We start from the raw sequence: 25,594 nt of genomic DNA, 5'->3' as shown, positions 1-25,594 counted from the left end.
TTGAGGGGGATGAGGAGAGATGAGGAGAGATGGCATCACCCCTGAAATAAAAACGGTCCAAATCATCTCCCCTGTAAAACTGCCACCCCTCCTTTCCATCCCTTATGTCATTTCATCAATGAATGTGGTTTTACTGCTATTTCAACATTTAGAGTCATCACCAGAAAAATAACACCAGAAAAACTTATTTGACAATTTTCACCTGTTTCAAGTACATTTTCACTTGAAATAAGTAGGAAAATCTGCCAGTGGGACAAGATTTATCTTCTTATTACAAGCAAAAAAATATTGTTCCACTGGCAGATTTTTCTACTTATTTCAAGTGAAAATCTACTTGAAACAGGTGAAAATAGTCGTTTTTTTCAGTGATGACGAGTCTTGTTTTAAGTGTAATGAGATTTTTTTACTAAAATGAGACATTTTAACTAGAAATAAGACAAATATTCTTGTTAAGATTTTGAGTTTTTGCAGCGATCCATTTTACTTATCCTGTGAAGGAAAGTTCAGAAAAGTGTTTTTTATTGTTGTGTTTTGATGTATTTGATGTAAGCCCAGTGGATATTTAAAGCTTACAGACGGCTGCATTTAACTGCTGCTATGTCATTCCTGCAGTATTTCTGCAGGTGTTTTGGCCACTGCTATTATTTGTAATATATTATATTATTTGTAATCAGCACAAATTATCTGTCCCCATAGGCTATGATAAAATCCACCATGGCCCCTGATTTTTTTTTTACAACTCAAGTACTGCCTGTAAGCCTGCCTGCTTGCATTTTGGGTGACAACCAGTGATAATAGAAACCTAAACGAAGATCTCAATTTAAAAAAAAAAGAGACATGTGACTTTCTTGCGCCATCGCTGATGATTACAAAATCCTCCACGCCCATTTAGGCTGAACTTCCGGCCCCTCTATGTCCGCTTTTACGTAATTTACGACCACATTGTCCAATTGAATTGGAGTTTTAAAGATTGACAGCGAGCTTATCCAATCAGCGGCTGTCTTCAGAGACGGCCTCCCCGAGGCCCCGCCCCCCCCGGTCTCCCGGTTGCCGGATCTGCAGCAGCTGCCGCCAAGTGTCGCCTGGCCGGCGCGGATCATCGCGGATCCCCCTGGAGCCCCTGGAGCCCCGAGAGCAGCTGGGAGACGCATCGGCCGGGACGTTTCCTGCTGTGTGGATGGAAGCGGACGGGTTCGTGTCCCGGCGGCCGGGCCTGGAGCCCCCCGGCGTGGACGGGCGGGTGCCGGGGCTGCAGCTGGGCGGCCGGCTGCGGGTCGGCTCCTTCCCCGCCGGCATGGCGGCGGAGCCGGCGCTCGGCTCGGCGCTGCTCCGGCCCGGTCCCCCCGAGACCTCCGCGGAGCCGGACGTGGACTACGAGGGTCTGCCGCGGGGAGCGTCCACCCGCACCACCATGCTGGCCGGGGCCGTGGCCGGGGTCATGGAGCACTGCCTCATGTACCCGGTGGACTGCGTCAAGGTACGGGGGTCCGGGGGGGGGGACTGGGGGGTCCGGGGTCCGGGGGGGGCCCGGGCCTGCGGGGGGGCCCGGGCCTGCGGGGGGCCGGCCCTGCCGCCCGGGACCGCTACAGCAGGCCTAGCCACCAGTAACCTTGGTAACAGAGGTCAGGGGCCACACTACTCTCTATTCAGTTTTATATCAAACCATACCAGGGTTTAAAAACCAACACCCACAGTTAAACGTGTGCATCTCCTCTAAATCCTCTAAAATGTCCAGTACAGTGTACAGTTTTAATATACATGTAAACTCATGTAGCTGCAGCTACTGTGTGTGTGTCCATTATCGGACACCTCTGTCTTTTACATTTCCACTATTATTATTATATCCACGGTTCCTCCTTGAAAGTGCTTCAATTTCAACGTTGTGTTTTCAAGGCCTGAAAAGTGCTTGCATTTTAGTTTAAATCCTTATAACTCTGTGTCTTTCACAAACTAAACTGTTTAGTTTAGTTATTACAAGGAGAAATAAAATCGGTAAGGTGAAACATGACTAGATGTTTTACAGCACAATACAATGTACATGATTGTGATAAATAGCGGAAAAAATAATTATGAGTGTATATATTCCTGTAGATATTTTACCCCAGCGATAAGGTGCTTGAAGATTTTGAAAATAACCCTTGAAAGTGCTTGAATTTGACCTTGAAAAATGTGTAGGAACCCTGACTATCCTCGTCTCAAGCTAAATTATAAATACACCAGACTATCGCCAAATCTTTAGATCTTTATCGTAAAGAGGAATGCTAGTTTGTGTAATAGAAATGTAGTCCCATCAGTCAGTGGGTTAACTGCTGTGTAAATGTGGGGCCAAGGGCACGCTGATGGTTAAAGTTTACATGTACATTTGTGTTCAGTAGTTGAGCAGGGGCTTGTTACCACTCACGTTGTACTGATTTGTAGTGTAGTGTAGTGAGTTGAGGCTCATCCTGGCTGGAAGTGTGTTTACGGCTTCCCAGAACTCGTCCACGGGGGGAGGATCACGTGGAAAGTCCAGCATGATGACATGGTGTTGAGTAACTTGTGTGTCATGGGCCGGAGACCGTCTGCACACACGCTATGCACAGTTGTGGAGCCTGCAGTGATTTATCAGCCAAATACCTTTTATAACGTCTATAATTTAACAGGATAGTTTCACAATTCCCCCAAACCATTCATACTTCTCCATCGTTAACTATTTCCGTTTAGACTCGTCATTAACCTTGACACTTTCAACCTATCCTTTTATGTCCCATTTCAAACATGAGATCCCTAGTTTAGCAGTTTTTATTGCCAAGCTTTCCTGCAGATTAACTCGCATTTGTTTGAAAATGAGACTCGCGTGAACCAAAAAGCAGTTATCGCTCCTTCTTATTTAGCATGTTTTCTGTAGTCTCTGTAGTGTTTTTAAGCCACTACTGTGAATCCAAAAGGCTTCAAGTAAATTGTATTGAGGTGATCTTAGCTATTATAAGTGATGCCACAGTTTTGGTTTAAGCTTAAACAACACAAATGTTCACACTCCTTTAAAAGGGAATTAAGACTTTGAAATTCAAGTTCAATATTTGCAAGACATCTGGTCACAAAATGGAAATAGCTTGGGATGCACTTGTGGAAATCTCACTGAAAGTAAACTTGTAACTCGAATGCAGAAATCATATATCTTTAAATGAGCTGTTTCTCTGTTTCAGCCACAAGGTTTAGGTAGGAGGAGGAAGTGCGGGACCTTCTCTCTCAGCTTAAGGAAGTTGGTTCATACTTCGTGACATAATAATTTGCAGACAACTTCCTCTTTGCTTCTTTAAATGGTCTTTATTCTCAGAAACTTAGTTTCCTGCTCCCATCATACCCTTCCTGGTGCTTTATCTGTCCGTGTGCATTGGCTCATTCTTTCCTTTATTCGAAAAACTTCCTCAATCGTATTGAGAGCCCATGGGAGATCGTACTGGTACGACTTTGAATCAAAACATTGAAATGAACAATCAAAATATTGCATAAAAAGAACTTAAACAGATTTTGCCTCCCTCCACCTGTACACGACATCTCCACAGCAGTCCAGTCAGGTTTGGAACTACTGTCCAGCTGAATTTGGTGATCCAAACCATGTGTTCTTTCCCTGACACAAGTAGAGTGGGACTGTTATCCAGAACAGGTCTGAATGTCTTGAAATCTAAAAGCGTCTCTAGTGCATGATCAAGTATTGATCAAGTATTGATGCAGTGTGTGTGCTTTAAAAGGGCATGTGCTATGGAGCATCAGCTACAGCTGCTGTTTAACCGGTTATCATGGACGTTCTGATGAGCAGTAAGGTGTAAGGAGTGGGGATGGGCGGTACGGACTAAAAACTGTATCACGATCATTTCTGGCATTTATCCTGATAACGATAAAAATGGCGATTAAAAAAAAAAAAAACAATTCAACTCCACCTTTGTAACTATAAATCTATCACCACATTGTCTTTGGAGCCCCCAAAACAAGTTTTCTTAGCTTATAAAATCACAAAGTAGAAAAAAATACAACTCGATAAATAAAGAAACAGGACAAATAAATAAAAGTTCACTGAAAATAAAATCCTATCAGTGATGACCTCTTCTAATATAAATAAAATGTGCCAATTAACCTGTGGTTGGAGATGCCACAAATTAGATACTATTGCAATTTTTTTCGTAATAGTCTAGCGTTATATCAAAATGTAACAACCATTTCCTTCTGTTTTTGCAGACTCTGCACATAATAGATGATGTTTGCTCCTCGTCTCTTTTTAAATCCAAACCAGTTCCAGTTCCAGAGCTGGAGCTTTGTTTAAAAACGAGCTCCTCGCTCTCAGATCCGCCTCCCGCCATGTTTGTTACACAAAAACCTCATCAACGGGAATTTATCGTTTTTACCGTGAGATGACAAATTCTCACTGTGGGGAATTTTTTTGACGGCATATCGTGAACGGTAAAATATCGCCCATTCCTAGTAAGGAGTAAGGTTTGACTGTGGTCGTGCTCATGGAGGTGGGAAGTCTGATCCAGCCCCCCAGGACGGTACTCAGATAAACCTCAGTGTTTCTGTTTGCTGCTGATTAACAGTACAGCAGTTTTCTCTAGAAGACCAGTCTCACTGGCCACCAGTAATCTGTTCCTGCTGCGAGGTAAATATGAGGAAGCCGATGTGATTATGACGTCTACAGAAACACATAATTTAAGAATGCATTTCCTTGAATATTGGACTTAATTTCCTTATTACTGAAGTTGTTTCCGAGCTGGCCTGATATCATCGATGCCTTCTCTAATGTTGCTCATGAATCAACAATTGGGCTTTTTTTCTTCTTCTTTTACAAAACAGATTGCGGGAGTTGTTTGCAAAACCCTGAGAAGCAGATCTTGTTATGTTCAGTGAGGAGGAGACGTATGGGGCGATATCACAGAATGTAAAGCACTTCTGGCTTTAACAGTAAACATTCAACACTGATTGACAAACTCCCCTTAATGGCTCTTTTGATTCCAGCAATACATGAATGAAATCTGAAATTTCCCTCTGGGTTCAGTTGGGACGAAGTATTCACAGCATTTCCCCCGTATCATCTCATTAAATCACTACCTTTTTTTTTTTTTCTTTTCCACATGATCCAAGTCCATTGGAAAGCTTATCTTGGAACTGGCGGCTACAGAGATCATTGTTTGGTTCACTGAGGTCAATCTCTGCTGTCTTCAGTCTTGCATAACCATTCTGAAACGGCCACACAGCGTAACAGGTGAACAACCATTGGAACACTCAACCTTCTGGATTCTGCCCCATTGTTTATCTGTTTGCTAAGACCGGGGTTTTGCGAGGGCCTGGATCCGTCTCGGTATCTGTTAGAGCAGTCTCTCCCCCAGCAGCTCCACGCAGAACACACCATGAATAGACTGCTTATATTGTGGATGAGCGAGCACATTCCATGTGGGTTACCATTTCCGAGAAACGTCAGCCGGGATTGTCCCGGTGAGCCCACAGGGGGCAGCTGTGTTCCCGACTCCGCCGGGAACGCCACAGTTGTTGGGAGGGGGGGGCGTGGAGGCTTTTCACTTATTGCATTATACTAGAAATGTTGAACTTTCATCATCTGTGTTTGGCGATGGGGGTTTTCTTCATTGACACAGTAACGTGTTCCTTTCATGCAGCCACAAGTGTTCACAAGACTGTACTAGATCAGGGAGCCGTTCATGTTTAAACACTGACAGGGAGGCAATTAGGGAGGAAAATCATACCAGCTTTTAGAAAAGGGAATGGTCTTTAGGGCTGGGGATCGATTCAAATGTCAAGAATCGATTTGATTCTTAAGATTCAGAATCGATTATCAGCATTCGATCCGATTCGATATTGATTTGGCTAAGTGTTATTTAAAATGTTTTTTGAGCTGTTGCTTGAATTATATGACTGTAAAATAACTAATGAAATAATAATTTCACAATAATTGTGAAATAAATAACTCAAACAGGCCTTTCAATATCCATTTAAAGTGCAAAAAAAGAAAGAAATTACAACAGTTCATGCAGTAAACAAATCATTTTAGCTTATCTAATTTATCCTGTCACCACGCACACATATCGCCATGAAGCACCTGCATTTTTCAGAAGTGTCATGACAAACTGTGTGTCTGACTACTGGGATTAAAGTTCACCGGGCGAAAATGTAATGATGGGGGAAAAAAAGGGTTAGGGTTAGGGTCTTGATCTTTAGACGTAAGAATCGATTTTTATGAATTAATATGAGAATCGATTTAGAATCAGAAAATCCTTTTTTTTTTCAACACAGGTCTAATGGTCTTGATTTCCCTCTGTGTTTCATTCTCCAGACCCGCATGCAGAGCCTGCACCCTCAGCCCGGAGCGCGCTACACCAGCGTGATGGACGCCCTGCGGCAGATCGTACGGACCGAGGGGCTGTGGCGGCCGATCCGGGGCGTGAACGTGCTGGCGGTGGGCGCAGGGCCCGCTCACGCACTTTACTTCGCCTGCTATGAGAAAATCAAGTTCTCACTCAGCGACGCTGTTCATCCTGGCACCAACAGCCACTTTGCAAACGGTAAGATCTCTTAGTTTTCACACGATACCAGATACACGGGAGGGAGGACGCACTGTCTCTGGGATGTGCTTGACGTGTTTTCTGTCGTGCAGGAGTGGCGGGCTGCATGGCCACGGTGCTGCACGATGCCATCATGAACCCAGCTGAAGGTAAGACCTCCTCCTCCGTCTGCTTATCTGGTGCACACACTCACATGCTCAGGTGGGCTATTTATAGAAGCTCCAACCTTCATGAAGGACTGTTAGGAAACCTGCCTGGTGCACGTTTGTGGTCAGGACACGTGGTGGAGCTCCAGGCCCAGCTCGTCTCAGGCAGAGCAGGAAGTGGGAACGCTGTTGCAGTCGGACGTGTTTCTGTAGCAAAATAATACAATCATTGTAAATGAAAGAAACAAGCAGTTCTCAAGTGCAGTAATCCCTCGCTTAAACGCAGTTCGCCTTTCACGTCTCGCTGCTTCACGGATTTACATCATGCATCGTGTTCTGCATTCTGATTGTCTAAACAGTCTCCCCATTTCTTCACTTCCTGTGTCAATAATGTTGGTTGCTTAGCAACCAGCATCAAAAGAGCAGGGAAATACGTACCAGTCACAATTTGTCCTGCTGTACTTATTGTATTTATTTTTCATAATCATTTTTCATTTTCTCCCGTTCAAATCCAATCATTGGGGTCGTGGTGGGGCTGATCTCCACGAAGTAGCAACCTTTATTTTTAATAATTGTAAAAAAAAAAAAATGGTTACTACTTCGCGGATTTCACTTATCACAGGTTCTTTTTGGAAAGTAACTCCCGCGAAGAACCAGGGATTACTGTATTTGTATAAGTTGTTGATTTTGAACTTTTTTCCCCTCTCTGACCTGCCGTTCAGTTTCACTGTACACGAATCCAGCAAAAACCGGAAGTGGAGCGGCCGCCATTACTGCGGTGGCGGCTCCTGCCAGGCTCTCTTAATGGATTTATATTTCAGCGCTTTTGAATGAAAGGGTCCCCAAAAGTGGAGTGCTTTAAGTTTAAAATGTCTCTGAATTCGGGGAGGACTCGTGCCGTTCTTGGCTGTTCAAACAGCAGTGGAAAATTACAAATCTGGAAAAAAATGTTATGCAAAACTGCGGGATGGACTGCGAGTGTCTCACTGATCCCTCAAAATTACAAGATTCTCCTCTAAATGGCGGTGCAGAATTTACCCCACCCATCTGGAGCCGAGATAGTTCTGCCCTTCAATTAGAGACCTGTAATTGCGTTTTTTTTGGTCAGCGGACGCCAGGCGATCAATAAAATATTCTTGGATACCTAAAATAAAACAAAACATAAACAGGTGTTGTTGTTGTTTTTTTTTAATCACGTAGCCTTTCCATAATGATTAAATGTCGCGCTGCTAGCTTTCTAACGTCAGCACACGTAACGTATGCTATATTAGTGTTTAATCATACACTCCCTTATCTCCCTATTCCTCTATTCTTTCCTGCTTTTGCTCAAACAAATCATTATTTATAAATTAACATCAGCATTAATTTAAGATACCTTCATTAGTTATGGGAGAACACTGTCTAACATCATCAATCCAGCTATAATGATGCTGTAGAGCGTCAGGTTACAATAACAGCATCATGATTGATTGACACCTGTCACCGCAAGATGGCGGCAAACACAAACCAGTCGCCGGATTCGTGTATAAAGTGAAAAATGTAACTTATTCCTTTCACTGATGACCCCCATTTCTCTCCATGCAGTTGTAAAACAACGAATGCAGATGTTCAACTCTCCTTACCGCGGCGTGGTGGACTGTATGGGCTGTCTGCTGCGGCGGGAGGGCCCGGCTGCGTTCTACCGCAGCTACACCACCCAGCTCACCATGAACGTGCCCTTCCAGGCGCTGCACTTCATGACCTACGAGTACCTGCAGGAGCTGCTCAACCCCCACAGACAGTACAACCCGTCCTCCCACGTGGTGTCGGGCGCGCTGGCCGGGGCCCTGGCGGCCGCCGCCACCACGCCCCTGGACGTGTGCAAGACCCTGCTCAACACGCAGGAGGCCCGGGCCGTCCACGTGGTGCAGGCGGAGGCCACGGCCGCGGGCGGGGCGGTGGGCGCCGCCGGCCCCGCCACCCGCCACATCTCCGGCCTGGGCGAGGCCTTCCGGACCGTGTACAGGATGGGGGGCGTGCCCGCCTTCTTCAAGGGCGTGCAGGCCCGGGTCATCTACCAGACGCCCTCCACCGCCATCAGCTGGTCCGTGTACGAGTTCTTCAAGTACATCATCACCAAGCGCCAGCACGAGAGGCGGCTGCACGGAGAGAAATAACGAGGAAGGAGGTGCCGGCGTGTATCAATGCAGACCAATCATGTCCACGTTGACCTGTAAAACATCTGAAAGTTTACAAGATAGTTTTCAGTTCTCGGTGCAAAAAGTTCAACTTCCTGGTTTACGGATATCAACCACGGCAGAGTGCAGTAGAGACAGCTAGGCCGGTGTTGGTGTGGTGTTCAGCTTACCGGCTTATAAAGACATGGGCTCACAGGGATGTTAGAGTGGAATTTATTCCTGTGAATAAGAAACACGCCCTTCTCTGCAGGGAAATCCACTGCAGTAAGAAAACGGATGTTTCTGCTTTAAACTCCCTTTTTTCAGTCCGGCACATGCATCCAACAAAAACTGACTCAGAGGTTAAAGTGCTGACTTTGAGCTTCAGTTTTAGGGCGTTTTAAAGGCTTAAAGTGTGAATGTAAACACCATAAAACTAAAGCTTAAAGTAGGAATGAAGTTTTTATATTCATTAAATTTGAAGAGCGCAGCTCGAGCATTTGCGGTTGGCAAAAGCTGAAAAGGTTGAACGCCCATAAAGCTCAGACTCACTGTGTGTTCAAGGCAAAACAAGAATCCTCATCCTGCAAGACTTTAAGTGCACGGTAAACTGTCTGCAGACCTCCGCTCCAGGTACAGTGGTGGCGTTTCCACCTTCTGACCACAGGGGGGCGCTGTTTAACCACTCAGCTGAGCAATAACATGAGTGTAACATGGCCATCAAACCTCCACACGATGTTCAGCTGCGTCACCGTTAGACCTGGGCCTCTGTTCTGGACCTGTGTTGCTTGTGCGATGAGGAACGGCGCTGTTTTCCACACTTTTCCCCCAGCGATGTCTGGGACTGATCTGAGCTGTTTGCTGCTCTCTGATTAGGAAACGGGAGCAGCAGCAGCTCATCCAGTCTTGTTTTGCTCTGACAAACGGTGATCTGAAAGGGAGCATTCAAACACTTCTGCAGATTGTTAGGATGTGTGCTGTTTGATTCCTTCCTCTCAGTAAGGAAGAGAAGAAGCAAGCTGAAATGAGCATAGGAACTTCCTGAATTTATTCAAATTCTTGTAACGCTAGTGGCTCTGCGGCTCTGGGCTCTGAGTTCTTCTTCACATGTGCAGCACTTTAGCAGAACAGGTATTATTGGATGAAGAGTTCAAATGGTTTCACTTACATTAAGTCCTTTTCAAGTAGGAGTTGTGTAAAGGACAACAGGCTTCTGCTTGGACAGTTTCTTGATAGTTTTGTCACATTCTTGCTTGTTTTTCTGCACACACGTACGTGGCTTAAAATCAGCCATGGCGGATTAATTTCTTACCCAGAGTCACATTTGGACGTTTAACTTGAATTTCTGTTGTCGGCATCTATCACATGGTTCATTTTGACTTGAAACGAGCAGCTCAGATTAAACGCTAACGGAGACGCAGAGAGCTTATTTTGGAAAACACAAAGGCAAGAGGAAGAGCGTTGGCCTCTTTTATTTTCTTCAGTATTTTTGTAGAAACTGCATCGTAGCACTTAAAGATGCGTGTTAATCCGCTTTAGGACAGATACTCTATAAATAGTACAGAGGATGAGGTTACTCCCAAGAGACACGTTTCCCGTCAGCCGCCACAGAACCAACGCACAACTACGACGGAGAGATCCTCACACATGAACTATTATGTTTTGAAGCCATAAAAAGGAGATAGTTTGTACATAATATATCTAGTTATGGGCGAATATTGATACACGTTAAATCTAACCAGCTGAGTTTTGAGTTGAACTTGTATGCTGAATGATCAATACACATTTGTACAAGTTTTATCGAAGCTATGCTGTAAATATGCAGATGTTTGCACCTTGAAGGTAGCAATACAAAAAAGCTGGGTTATTTCAAAGTTACAATAACTTTAACGTGCGTGGAAAGTAAAAGTGTTCTTTGAGGGATGCCGAGGTTCAAAACTGGGATACCAAAGACTGAGCACTATATAAAGAAAGGAAATATGAGAGAAATGTGTAGTTTGTCAGACGACAACACTAACATGAAATGCTTGAACAGTGTTTGAAAGTGACACCTGTGTTTTGTGAATTGTAAATAAAGATGCAGAGGCAGCTCCTCGCAGAAGCAGGGTCTTCTCTTGGTGCTCAGAGACTACGAATGTGTGTCCTTGTCTTCCTTTCCTACACTCTCTCCCTTCAGCAAAAACATCCCCGAATGCTCCAGGAGGCTGGAGGAGTGTGGGGTTATGAGTTGTTATGATAACAGACTGCAGTGCAGTGGCTTTAAGTTGTAGTTTGGAATATCTGAAGTGCGGCTGATGGCCCCGACACCGGCGCTGGGATGATGGATGCATCTTCCTCCCTCCTAATGCAGCGCTGATAACGAAGCCTCTCCTTCTCCAGCGTCCCCCAGGCCTTCAGGGGAGGTCTCACTTCTGGTATCTGCTAGACATTTTATTAGAGTATTGAAGCTGGGAAATGTTTCTAATAAAAGATTGTGATTTTAAAACGAGGCAAACATGCAGATTAAACATTTGTGGACATTTATTGAATGTTATAAACGTTTGAAAGCAAATCAGACACAGTTTGAAATGGAGATGTCTTATTAAATCGTTAGTTTAATGTACAAAAGTTGGAAGCCTAAAATAAAAAAAAAAGATGGAAAAATTGAGCAAATTTTCACTATATTTGGAAATCAAAACCAAACTGCAACCATGCTGTGTAGTGAGTTGAGGATTATTTTAGATGCACCTGCTCTGTTTTGGAGCTATGTGCACACTGGACTGATGAAATCATGTGTTTGTAAAACCTGTGTGTGTGTGTGTGTGTGTGTGTGTGTGTGTGTGTGTGTGTGTGTGTGTGTGTGTGTGTGTGTGTGTGTGTGTGTGTGTGTGTGCGTGTGCGTGCGCGTGCGCGTGCGTGCGTGCGCGTGTGTGTGTGTGTATATATATATATATATATATATATATATATATATATATATGAATATATATGCATATATATATGTTTATATATACGTACAGTGATTTATGGGTACAGTATTCATATGTTATGGATGTCTATTTGCATGCAAATATATTTACGCACATGTACGTGTGTTCATGTATAAATATAGGTACAGTATCTATACTAGTTTGCTAAACATAGAGGTACATGTATGTATGTATGTTTATAATTATTAGGCCTCCCCTCCCCACACAGCCTCATGCATCCTCAACACATTACACATGCAGAAAACACATTTCTGTTTATACATACCTGCTGTTCTTATGTCTCTGTTATTGTCCAGTTAGTTACACATTCTCTCCCACACACTACAACACACCACACACTCACCAAACTGCACCTATCCGTGTATTGTCTCCCCTTTCTTACTTTATCACGTTCCACTTTTGGTGATCTTAGTCCTCTTTGCGATATTTGTTCTAATTCTTTTTTCACTTTTTTTCAGGATTAATAAAATATGGTAGAAGAGGCTGCTGAAGGGAAAACACACTAAAAAACAACCAGCCTTTATTGGAAAATAAAAAGCATCTATGTAGCTTTTGGGTTTTACTAAACTTATTTGTCTTATTTGTTTTTACCAAAATTAACCAATAATATACAGGACTGTCTCAGAAAATTAGAATATTGTGATAAAGTTCTTTATTTTCTGTAATGCAATTAAAAAAACAAGAATGTCATACATTTAGGATTTATTACAAATCAACTGAAATATTGCAAGCCTTTTATTATTTTAATATTGCTGATTATGGTTTACAGTTTAAGATTAAGATTCCCAGAGTTTTCTTTAGCTGTAAGCCATGATCAGCAATATTAAAATAATAAAAGGTTTGCAATATTTCAGTTGATTTGTAATGAATCCAGAATGTATGACATTTTTGTTTTTTTAATTGCATTACAGAAAATCACAATATTCTAATTTTCTGAGACAGTCCTGTATATGCAGACAAGGGGAGAGAAAATAAATACATAAAAAAGGGTGCACGGTGATACGGTGCCCCCGTGTGGACAGAAGCGGTATTGCTGCACTGGCTTCAGTACAGAAGCAGAAGTAAAAGTAAAAGTAAAGCACTGACAGGCTTTGGTCGAGGCACGACCCGATAACCACGTCAGAGAGAAGGGAAATAAATATCCAGATGGAAGAACATGGGGACAAAAGAAAATAAGGGGAAATAAAGCCTTTTTTTCATGAACCTCAGATTCAGATTCCTTTTATTTGTCATTGAGTCAACGTCCTGACACAACGACATTTCATTCCAGTACAGCCCGTCCAAGAGAGCACAAAACAAAACCAAACAAAGGACTAAGACATGGACAGGTAGGAACTGCAACCATCATCAGCTGAGAGAGGATGACACTGGAGAAGAGGAGGGAGAAATAACACATCATTTTTATTTTTATTTTTTATTTAACCTTTATTTAACCAGGTAGTAGCCCATTGAGATCAAGCATCTCTTTCACAAGGGTGACCTGGCCAGGAAGCAGCAGCACGTCAAAACAAATAAAATCACAAGGTTAAAAGACAGAATACAAAACAATAACAGAGGAACAAAGTAGCAATAAAATGATAAAACCGCATCTTATAAAGTGCAGATGAGGAGGTCACAGCCAGTTAACAGTAGGTAATCACATCAACCATATAAAGTGCAGATGTTGGGGAAGACAGAACTACCGTCATGTTTACCCACACGCGGAACAATGAAGTGCAAAGCATCATGTGAGCGCAGACCATCATCACACTGTAAGACACAGTATGATGGTGCAAAAAAACAGCTCAGCACAGAGAAAAGCAACATCCTCGCCAGTTTAACAGCATCATCCCAGCACATGTGGATGGGGTGGGGGTGGAGGGGCAGGTCCCGGCCCAGGCCACCCATGTGAGGTCTGCTGTGTTGGGAGGAAGGTTTGTGTTTCAGAGAATAAAGGTATCCTAAAGGTGCTGGTCAAACAGCCGAACCGTGTAAGAAAGCTGCTTCTTCCTTCGCCAATAAGACCCAACGCTTCATAAGAAATGTGCACACATGACAACCTTATGAAAATGACATAGTTTTAAAGGTAAATGAACAGAAATTGCTTGAATTTTATAAAATAAAAGCAAGATTCTGGTTACTTTGAGGTAAAACAAGGTGTAGCACGGCGAGTGCTACGGGGCCGACCGACAGGACAGAGGACACAGGTTTCAGTGCAGGAACGTTTATTTTCTCCAGACACACCCAAGACACACGTGCAGAACCTTCTCCCAGCAGCAGCAGCCCCTTTCTGCTGTGCAGCCATGACTTATCAAGCCAGGCAGGGTGGATTGGTTGATTGGGGCCACCTGTGCCCCAATCAACCTGAGTGGCTGCAGCTCCTCCACCCTGCCACACACCCCCATCGCCAACCTCAGGCCGGGGACCATCCGGCCGAGCCAACTCCCCCCCGCCCCCCTCGGAGCGGGAGAGGAAGCCAGGAACCGCAGACTGCGCCTCCGGGCCTTCCCGGTTTGGCCGGCTGACGAGGCCGGTCGGGAGGTCGCCCTCGGCGACGGGCCGACCACAGAGACCGGTCGGGAGGTCGTCCTCGGCGACGGGCCGACCACAGAGACCGGTCGGGAGGTCGTCCTCGGCGACGGGCCGACCGCCGAGAACGCCGCTCTCGGGACTGGGCCCAGGGTGGCCTCGGGCCAGATGGCATCCGCGGCGCGTCCAGGACCACCCCCTCCCCGACGCAGCACTGCTCCAGCCGTTGGTCCGCCTCTGGAGCTTGCACGTCCAGGACCGCCCCGGCGACCGACGTCTCCGCCTCCAGGATCGGCGCCTCCTCGATCGCCGCCTCCTCGATCGCCGCCTCCTCCAGGACCGCCGCCTCCTCCAGGACCGCCGCCTCCTCCAGGACCGCCGCCTCCTCCAGGACCGCCGCCTCCTCCAGGACAGCCTCCTCCAGGACAGCCTCCTCCAGGACAGCCTCCTCCAGGACAGCCTCCTCCAGGACAGCCTCCTCCAGGACAGCCTCCTCCAGGACAGCCTCCTCCAGGACAGCCTCCTCCAGGGCCAGCGCCTCCAGGACCGCCGAGGGCCTCTCTAGACGGTCCCGCGCCGCTCGCCTCACGTACGGGCACGTGAAGGAAAAGGAGTCGTCCTCCGAGGACCGCCCTGGACAGTCCAGCACCCCTCGCCGCACGTCCGGGTAGCTGAAGGTGAAGGGGCGGTCCTCTGCGAGCAGAGTAGGCGGGCGACCCCACCCTGCCGGCTGCTGCGCTGCCAGCGTCTCCAGCGCTGCAGTCTGCCGCTCCGCCTGGCTCCGGATCAGGGCCGCCAGGTCTGCCAGTTTCTGTGCCAGTGCCTCCATCCTGTCGGGCCCCACGTTGGGCGCCAGTGTAGCACGGCGAGTGCTACGGGGCCGACCGACAGGACAGAGGACACAGGTTTCAGTGCAGGAACGTTTATTTTCTCCAGACACACCCAAGACACACGTGCAGAACCTTCTCCCAGCAGCAGCAGCCCCTTTCTGCTGTGCAGCCATGACTTATCAAGCCAGGCAGGGTGGATTGGTTGATTGGGGCCACCTGTGCCCCAATCAACCTGAGTGGCTGCAGCTCCTCCACCCTGCCACACAAGGATTGATCAGAAACATGTCCAGGTTTTATTTGACCTCTATCTTGAATAGTCTGTTACGATGACAGAATAAATACTCTAACATGACAACAACATTGCATGCTAAGGTTTCCGTGCAGCCGTCGGGCAGGACGTTCAGTCCGATCAGATCCAGTTGCACTGGAGGCCCCGTGTTTGTTGTCATTCCCTGCGGCCTACAAGCAGAATTGTTGTCTCTTCATGTCTCTCATCTCTGGTCCCCCCCCCCCCCCCCCCCCCCTGCCACCGGGCTGCTCTCTCTCTGTTGTGGTTTTCCGTGGCGGGGGCTCTGACATGTAAGGGGATCCGTTTAGTTGCACAGGAAGGTCTCGACAAGTGAGGTCACGCTCTCGTCTGGAGGGCACGCGGCTGCAGGCCTGGCCGGAGCCAAGGTCAACATCAGGCGTGTGTGCGGCCCAAGGACAAAGATAAATGAGGTAACCGAGACCCAAGTCACACTCTGCAAATCCCTCAAACGCTCCTCCGGAGGAGAAGGTTGTCTATGTTTAGCTGCTGGAGACATAACAAGCAACGCTGTGGACCAGCAGCTCCTCCCCTGCTCTCGCTGTGATAGATGGTGTGAAGACGACTACAAGTGAGATGCATCTCTATTCCCTCCATCAGTGACACTGCCTGCAGGTCTCATGAGAGCAGCCACTCCTCACACTCCTGTGAAGGTTTTCAGAGGCAGGATGAATCATTATTCATGGTGTCACGCGGCTGGTGGCGGCAGCAGCGGCCTCACGCCTGGCAGCTCTATGAAGGGCTGCGTGAGGCCTCACGGATCCACCCTGAACCCCTGGGGAGGACAGACCTGTTTTCACATGCGTGACTACACTTCAAAGACAGCAGCTCCTTTAGCTGTTTTATGCATGAAATAGTTTCAAAATCAAACGTTTTTAGTTTTCAAATAGAATTATTCATTCCTAAGGGCATTGTTTTTAATATTGTTGAACCGGTTACTGTTGTCCGAGTGCTTATTCTTATCAGTTCTTGAAGATTTCCTCTAACACAGATATCATCTCCACTTGCGTAGACATCGTAGCTTTACATTTTCAACCACACATAAAACTTGAAAGTATGCTTCTTCTTTTTTTTATGTTCTTCTTTTTTTTAAAGTGTTAGTAATGCATAACAACATGTAGGAGAAGGTACATTCAGATTTCCTGTTGCACACATGTCCTTATATTAATAGGCACACGCCTCTCCCCAAAGTAAAAACAATAAGTTAAGAAATGAAAAGGTGTGTAAAAAAGAAAAAAATGGTGATTTCATAATATCCAGGGCTACAGATCAAAACAAACCCCGTTATATACTTGGCAACGGGTACACTGCAAAAGCTCAAAATCTTAACAAGAATATTTGTCTTATTTCTAGTTAAAAGGTCTCATTTTTAGTCAAAAAAATTTCATTACACTTAAAACAAGACTCATCACTGGAAAAAACATCAATTTTCACCTGTTTCAAGTACATTTTCACTTAAAATAAGTAGAAAAATCTGCCAGTGGAACAAAAATTTTTGCTGGTAATAAGAAGATAAATCTTGTTCCACTGGCAGATTTTTCTACTTATTTCAAGTGAAGATTTACTTGAAACAGGTGAAAATTGTCAAATAACAAGTTATTTTTCTGGTAATGACTCTTGTTTTAAGTGTAATGAGATGCAGCAAAGCAATTTTGGAAAAAAAGGAATGCTGCTGTTACGATCGAACCTTTTTCTGACAAGACTTAAGAAAACGATGCATCTTACACAGCTCACTGCAGCATTCAGGACATCACGTATCCAAAACGTCTTAAACATGAACCATCATGGAAGAATGAAGAGAAATCCCTCAGGTCCAGGGGACCGTGGCTCACGACTCTCCCACATGAACACGCTGTTGTGCTAAAGGACTGAACAACAAGCACTAATACTGTAAAGGTGTGGGCTGAAACTAGGAAGACCGTGTCATTATCTGCAAGTAAACACATTCCACAGTGACATGAGCTGAAAGGCCGCGCAGCGAGGACTAAACCGCTGCACAGAAACAATCAAAAAGCCAGATTACAGTTTGCAGGTGACAGAGACGACCATCTCTGTCCCCCTCTCATTTCGGGGGACTTTTCTTGCAGGTTTGAGGAGCAGCACTGCGGCATCATGGGACCCTGAAGCGACATTTCAAGAGAACAACAGTAGACGGTTGTATTATCAACAATGAACACAGGTCATTGCAGGTTGGAGGACAACAGGGTGAATGTGTGTGTGTGTGTGTGTGTGTGTGTGTGTGTGTGTGTGTGTGTGTGTGTGTGTGTGTGTGTGTGTGTGTGTGTGTGTGTGTGTGTGTGTGTGTGTGTGTGGGGCACAAACGTGGCTCAGCTCCACCAGTGTGTGCAGGGCCTCCTGAAACGTCTATGTGAAACAGTTTAAAGGTGAATGCATCTAAACCTCGACAATCTAATTAAAAAAGGTTTAGCTGCTCCCAACTTTTTCCAACTGATTAATGAAAGTGCAACGCTCCGACTGACGGTTGTAAACGTTTTATTACAGGATTTTCTGTCTCGTAAACGCCCAAGACCAACGTGAACACTGAAACAAAATACACAGTGGCAAATATTCATCAGTGAAACCGTCATGTTCCCATATATGAATTGCTTAACTGAAACTAATTACACAAAATATTAATGCTCTCAAAATACAAATTATACACATATAAAGAAGAATATTTCACTCAATTGTCCATACCGTGTGCCCCTCCAACCAGAATGTTAGGAGTTGCTAGAAGTCCATTTCTTCTGTATTTCAGCTCTTTGTCTTCCAATTACTGCCAATAGACCATGAAAAAACTCTACCAAAAGGAATCACGTGACCACGTGATGGCGTTATTAATTAACCAATTCTCCCCAAAGCATGCACACAACAATCAAAATATAAATGGATATTAAAGTAAAATAAATCAATTCACACAGAAAACAATGCTTATGTGTGTGTTCGCTACAAAAGGGAACAAAAATCTAACTCTTTCCAATTATTCTAACATTTTACAAGTGAAAAAATCCAAATCAAAGTGAGCTGCGGGAGGAAACGCCTCCTCAGCGCCGCCGTCACACATGGAAAAACACAGGTTTATTTGTTTAGATCTAAACTGTGTGTAAACTTCTGGTTGCGACTCTACGTGTCAGTCTGTGTTTACTGAAGGCTTTGTATTCTTTACTGCCCACCTGACTGCTCGACTTGGATTTCTGCCCCGCCCTGCTCATGGACGGAGGCCCAGATTCTTCTATTTAAAATGAACACTTGATGCTGCCTCTCCTTAAGAGCACCCATGGGTGTGGGACTCTCTAGAGGTGTGCAGCTTCTCCGCTCGGCGGCCCTTGGGCTTCCCCAGTCGCTCGTTCTCTTACCCCAGACTTTCCCAGCTGGTGCATGACTCAAATTAATGATTCTAATGAATTTTAGTGAGGCGGACGCACACAGACACACACCACAATTTATGCGTGTTATTGCAAACCCTGACAGTTTAGGACAAATCTCTGTGGGTAGCATTGGATAAACACCATGTAGTTGTGTATCTTCCCAGAAACATCATGTTTTAGCCCCAGAAAGCTGCACCAGTGAACGGATAAATGTGGATCACAGGATAAATATTTAGATATCTTGGCCTGATGGATGAGCTGAAGCCGCTCTCTTGGCTGGCCTTCCTCCCATCTCCCACCTCGGGACACGGGAAACCAGTTAAAAAGGCATTTCCAAACATCTCTATCCATTGCAAAACCTATTATGTTGACGTCAGCATGCATTGCAGGAGCATGACTGAGGAGACACTGTGCAGTCTCCAAAAAGCACTTCTGCAAAAGCTTGTAGGTGTCAACGTTTCAATGGGTGGATATCTTATTTTAGAGCTGCGCTCCCACAGGCTGAGATCACAGAGATCACGACACGCACCTCGAAGAAGCTTGACACTGATGTGTATCTATTAATAATCATAACAATGTTTGTATTTGACTTATAGTCCTCTACTCACAGAAAAGGTGTGTAGGAAACAGCGTCAGGCTCTGATTGAACGACTAAACCATCAGTCAGTGCTCACAATCGTTTCTCTGCAGCGAAGGGGCTAAATAGATGTGCACGGGTTTTATCTATGTATTTTCGTACAATGAAGAAACCAAAATGTCACATGTGGTGAGCTGTGTTGCGTGCAGCTTGACACTCGGCTGAAACCCAGAGCCACATTGTCTAAAAGGCAAGATTGCTCCTGTTTCATAACTGCCTGCAAACCATTTCTCATTGGTCGAGTGGTTTATACAGTGGACGCTAAATACAAGTAAATAGAGCAGCTATGATTGTTTCCTCCAGTTTGAACCCCCAACTCGCTCAGGGTCAGCTTTGTCAAGATTAATTGCAGCAGAACAAAAGTTCAGATTCTTGTATTAAAGTTCACCCAAGCTGAACTTGGCCTCAAACATTTGCAAGGAATTTCTTCATCCTTCCAAGCAAACTGTCTTTTTATATCACACTGGCATGACTTTAGCTGCAAAAGGATGTCCTGCAAAAAGCACAACCAGAGCCCTCGACGGGTTACAGTTCTATCTGTGATATATCTGTGATACAGTCTTAATCCAGGAGTCAAAAAGTGGTGGTTTGATTCCCACCTGAACCAGTCCCTGAACCCTGTGTTGCCTTCACTGCCCTCTTCACTTACTACCAACGTTACTCACAAAAGCCAGTGGGAACTGTCTGAATCAAAGTTCGCTGTGGCTCCCAGATGCTCCAGCCAATCCCCAGCAGACATTTACTTCAAAATATCCCGTTTCATATGTCGATTCAATGGGGAAATCAAGAATTGCTGTCACGTTTATCCGACTGAGTGCTGGTTGCTTCGCTAAGCGCGGTAGCAAGATGATTACGGCTGAGGACGTGATAGTGGCTCGCCATTGGCTGAGCTGACTGTCAATCAATCATATTAGAAATATATGTATTACTTTATGGTGTGAAATCAAACAGCTGAGACCAAAAGGTTATTTAAGGTTAGTAAACAAGTTTATTTCTGCTCTAAAATTGGACATTTTAACTCGGGAGTCGGTGGAGACTGACTGGCTTTTGGAGCCAGTCAGTCTCCAGCTGTACGGGCGACTTCCTGTAGCATTTTGACAGAGGTGTCAAGTAACGAAGTACAAATACTTCATTACCTTACTTAAGTAGAAATTTTGGTTATCTATACTTCACTGGAGTAATTATTTTTCAGACGACTTTTTACTTTTACATTTTCACGTCTGTACTTTTTACTCCTTACATTTTAAAAACAGCCTTGTTACTCTATTTCATTTCGGCCTTTAAATAAAAACTATCCAGTTAAATTTCTCCATCCGGATAGAGTGAATTTGGTTGTGGTTGTTTCAGATGTTCTTGTCCAGTTTTGTTCTTACATCCGTTCCCTCAGATTCCTGCAACTAAACTTGGATGTACATTCCAATAAAGGTTAGGATAAATGATAACATGAACATGAAGTTTGACTTTTTGCACCATTACAATACTTATAGGCAACTAGTCATCATATCTGCTGCTCTCTGAAACACATGTTAATGCTCAATAGTACACATATATGCTTCTTTAATATATTTGCATTATACTAAGATGCATTCCTTTTCAATTCCTTTTTTCCCCCTTACATTACTTTTACTTTTATACTTTAAGTAGTTTTGAAACCAGTACTTTTATACTTTTACTTGAGTAAAAAACTTGAGTTGATACTTCAACTTCAACAGGAGTATTTTTAAACTCTAGTATCTTTTACCTGAGTAATGAATGTGAATACTGAAGACACCTCTGCATTTTGATTGGATAGAGGTCTGGCCTCTGGGCTTGGACTAGGTCCTTCCAAAACCATTAACCTTTTGTTTTCCAGGTATTCTTTTGTGGAATTGCTGCTGTGCACTGGATCGTTGTCCAGTTGCACCAAGTTCCAGTAGGCTGTGTGACTGATGATCCACGTTTTCCTCTGGAATACTCTGCTACACAGAGCAGTTCATGGGCCACTCGTGGTGTATCAGGTGCCCTGGTCCGGTGGTGCTGAACAGGGTCATGTCATCGCCACCAACACCTACATTCTTATCTGCCAGTAAAAGGCTTCTTAACTGAAATACTTGCTTTGGTTTCTGCCAAAAACAGGCACAGAGCATCATGGCCGACCAACATCAGTGGGCGCGTTTCCATTACCAAATATCAAAAAGAAATCCTGGAATGGAAACGGCACTAATAAAAAAAACAACTCCCAAATAAATCTTTTCATCCCTCCAGGAGCTGGCTCTTCAGGTGATCCCATAACCCACGTATTCACTAAAGTGTAATGAAAATGCTTTTGGTGAATTTCCACGTCTCTAGCAGCTACATAGTTTGGACTTCTATCCAATAGGAAAACTGGTCCAGAAGTAGTTTTTCCGTTGCAGTTTTGCAAACCTCGATTATGCAGTTCCTTAAGACCCCTGCTTATATCGTTCCCTCTTAGTATTGTGTTAAACCACACCTGAATGCTGCCGAGCAGCTTTTATTGAGGTCTGCACACTTCTGATGATCTCCTGGTGAAGGGCGAGTAGCTGCAACTTGCACCCTTAAAGCCCTGAAACACCAAGCCGACAATCGGCCGTCGGGCCGTCGATGAGCGTCGGTGCGTCGGTGCGTCTGTCGGCCTAGTTTCCCCGGTGTGTCCCGCACGTCGCCACAGGTCGGGCCCCCGTCGGCCGCTTTTCAGTCGAATCGGCATCGGCGGTCGGTCAAACAGCTCACTCTGTGATTGGCTGTTCCCAGAATTTCCCAGAATGCTTTTCGTCATAATTTGCGGACTGAATCAAAAAGAAAAAAAAACATGGCGGACATTTCTTATTTTTTAGTGAATAAAATCAATATTTTTAGTTAGTTTCTGCATAAAAATGCGTTTTGATTACATTTCTAGTGAGAAATATATATTTTACTTTCATAATATTCACTCAGTGAATGTACATAATCACTCGCTTTCCCGTTGTTGCGAAGTCTTTTTCAAACCTCGCCAGAATAAAGGCTGATTTATGGTTCCACGTTACACCAACGCAGAGCCTACGCCGTAGGCTATGCGTCGATTTAACGCAGAACCATAAATCAGCTCCGAAGCCGGCAGGCAGAAATCTTGACATTTTCGGAGCAAATTTCTTAACAGGCGTAGCTACAACTGTTAGATTTAATCTCTTAAACCAACATTTATCTTCCTAAATGATTTATTTCAGCCAGCGGTGATTCTCCACAGAGCTGCAGGTTTCTCCCCGGGACGACGGCAGGTTGACCCGGCGATCACGTCTGTACGTGAGCTGCTGCTGCTGCTGCTGCGCCCCGGACTGGCGGCTCTTCTCCGAAAACATTGCAGCAAATTGAAACGAAGATTGCGCAGAACGTACGTGCTAGTCGGCCGTTGGGTGTCGTCTTTGCGGTGTGTTCAAGTGCTTCTTTTTGAGCCCGACCCAGCCCGACACAGGCGACGCGAGGCGACACAGCAGTCGGCCGACAGCGGGCCGACTGCTGGTGTGTCCTCGGCTTTAAAGGCTATGGAAGCAGCACTAGGGGTTCTTAGTGTTGCCCATGCATTTTTTGGAAAAAAAATAATCATTTGATGAAAAACGTTATACGTTGTTGCTTGCCTGAAGGTCTATTAGTGTAATACTGTAACCTACTACTATCAGCTGATTGTATTGTGTTTTTAGACAAACTAATACAGATGGGAGAGGTGATACGAGCCTTTACTCATGACTCTGCTTCTCTGCTGCGTGTTTGAGTGTCTGCCCTGAGACGAAGCGTCTCTGTGAGTGCATGCGGCCTGCCCGGGCCTGTCGCAGCCCGGCGCTGCAGCCTGAGTTGCTCACTGACCTCCTCTTGATGCGCGGGGCGTGGCCTCGGCTCCGGAGAGCCGTGAGAGCAGCAGCAGCTCCTGCAGCAGCAGCTCCTGCAGCAGCAGCTCCTGCAGCAGCAGCTCCTGCAGCAGCATGCAGCTCCTGCAGCAGCATGCAGCTCCTGCAGCAGCATGCAGCTCCTGCAGCTCCCTGCATGCATCTCTGCAGCAGCACCTGAGCCTTGTGACAGGAACACACAGAAACCTCTCCACATTCATGAGGATGCACAGATACAGGGGTTCTCCTGCTTATACTTGGGTTTGTCATGCTGCAGGAGGGCACAGATATTTCTGGTTTTATTTTCTAAATCTGACTCAAAGCCTAACAACCTGTTCATACACAAGTTATACTGAAGACTGGTGAGAGGTTTTCAATAATGCTTATCCTGTTTATCCAGCTATACACAACTATTGGAGTTCCTCAGTGAGCAGGATTATAATGCATCTATACAGATGTCAAATCAAGTGTAGACATTTTAAAAAATGTGCTCCATAATTCTGAAACTTTGATACTGAGTTGTGACTTTAGACTATTGATCACTTTCCACACAGCTGGAGAGCCCTTGGGGATATGAGGGGGTTAACGTGTTAAGGTGTTTCAGGGGATCGTCTGGTTTTAGCTGCAGTTTCAGTTTGATATTAATATTAAACATTCATCTGAACTTTGCAGAAAGCTGAGGAGTAAAAGACAGATTCCTGGTGAGGAGTCGCATTAAGATGATTAAGAGATGAGTTCATGTCATGTTGCACGCTCCTTCTAAACATTGGAGCCATCATGGGGTCTAAGAGGCAAACATATTAACAAACACAAACACATACATGACGTGCTGCATCCAAAGCGATAACTGGTGTGTTCCTGATGAATATGAGTCAGCGAGCAGCTGCAGTTAGATGTTTGCTGCAAAGTAAACAAGTCTGCAATCTGGGACAAATAATGCCCTGTGTGACTCAAGTGCATTTGTGGTGTCTGTTAGACATCTTGCTCCGCTCATTCTGATGCTTATGTTTCCACAGAAACAGTAGTATTTAATGGCCGCCGGGGTGAAAGCGGGGTTATGTGTCTGCTGTTTCACAGTCCTGGAATTAAAAGAGGTCAGAAGGAATCTGTGGGTTTCTTTCTGCATCAAGTGCCCTTGGATGACCTTGTGAAACACAGTTGACATTACATAAAACTTACAATTCATTTGTCTACATGTACTTCAGTGAATATAGTTTTACGGCACATATATTTTAATTATAGGCTTAATCGGCTTACTTCAAGGAAAGAAATGTGATGTCTTTTTTGTGCGGCTTATAAAAACTATGTTGGTTTTTCTCTAGATTTACAGCAGATAAAAACCGCTTCAGCTACAAAAGGATCCACATGTTTAAGAACCACTGTTAATGATCTGCAGTAATGTGAGAGGCAGGGAGCTGAGCTGTGTGTTTGCTTAAGCTTATAATAACTACAAATACTTCTGAACTTAAAAGTTATTTTCTGATGACCTAGGACAGAATACTTCTCCCACAATTATTATCAGTTGCTATAAGCTTCACATGCAAACACTTTTATTTTTAGCGCAGGTTTACGTCGCAGAGGAGACACAGGGAGAGCCAGGAAGTGGACCTTGGTGGGCTGACTTTAGTTAACACTTGTTTTCTGGGTGTTTACCTGGGGGACGCCTGAGTGTCTGCTGCGTCTCTGCGTCCATAAGTCTCTGTCCCGCGGCCGCGGCTGCTCTTCAGGGCGCGGAGCTTATCAGCTCTGTGTGTTTACCTCTCCCTGGATCCCATCACTCTGCCGGACCTTTCAATCTGTTTAGTCCCAAACAACAGATGAGCTGGTTAACAGCTCAGACGGACAGATCTCAATCTCAGCGGAGACCGACAGTCTGACTGGAGCGTCCGCGCAGACGCACCGAGGACCGCTGCTGACAACAATCACATTTATTCACTCTTCATTCTGATTGACTCTGAACATATCCGGTTTTATTCAAGCCCAGTTGAGCAGATTTAAAATAAATTGTGAAGGAATTAAATTGATGGGGAGTTAGGGAGTCGAGGATTAAGCAATTATTAATGATTTTAAAGTGTAAAGTGAATCGTGAGCGACTGGACTGCTGCCTTGAGTCCACCTCTGGTTTCAGCTGGAGAGCTTGTGGTCGCTGTGGCTCCTGCTGTTTGCTCTCAGTCTTGGCTGCTGTCTCTCACATTATAGGACACGATTGTGTGGGTGTAATTATACAAGAATGGCTTTAGGAAACCGCTGTTCTCAGGCCAGAGGAAC

The 25,594-nt window shown here is 45.0% G+C and overlaps 2 protein-coding genes across 2 annotated transcripts; both read left to right on the top strand.

The window, feature by feature from the left end:
• Nucleotides 1–1,039: 1,039 nt before the first annotated feature.
• Nucleotides 1,040–10,985, top strand: LOC133448856 (mitoferrin-2-like). The gene is made up of 4 exons (XM_061727783.1): nucleotides 1,040–1,477; nucleotides 6,320–6,548; nucleotides 6,641–6,697; nucleotides 8,279–10,985. The coding sequence occupies exons 1-4, from the start codon at nucleotides 1,178–1,180 to the stop codon at nucleotides 8,848–8,850; spliced, it is 1,158 nt and encodes a 385-aa protein (XP_061583767.1). The 5' UTR covers nucleotides 1,040–1,177; the 3' UTR covers nucleotides 8,851–10,985.
• A 2,985-nt stretch (nucleotides 10,986–13,970) lies between these two features.
• LOC133454330 (basic proline-rich protein-like) lies at nucleotides 13,971–15,344 on the top strand. Its single transcript, XM_061733155.1, has one exon. The coding sequence runs from the start codon at nucleotides 14,496–14,498 to the stop codon at nucleotides 14,928–14,930; it is 435 nt and encodes a 144-aa protein (XP_061589139.1). The 5' UTR covers nucleotides 13,971–14,495; the 3' UTR covers nucleotides 14,931–15,344.
• The last annotated feature ends 10,250 nt before the right edge of the window (nucleotides 15,345–25,594 follow it).

Source organism: Cololabis saira, chromosome 1 (genome assembly GCF_033807715.1).
Source record: "Cololabis saira isolate AMF1-May2022 chromosome 1, fColSai1.1, whole genome shotgun sequence".
NCBI lineage: Eukaryota > Metazoa > Chordata > Actinopteri > Beloniformes > Belonidae > Cololabis > Cololabis saira.
The sequence above is the reverse complement of the archived record's forward strand: the minus strand, read 5'-3'. Positions and strand labels throughout refer to the sequence as shown.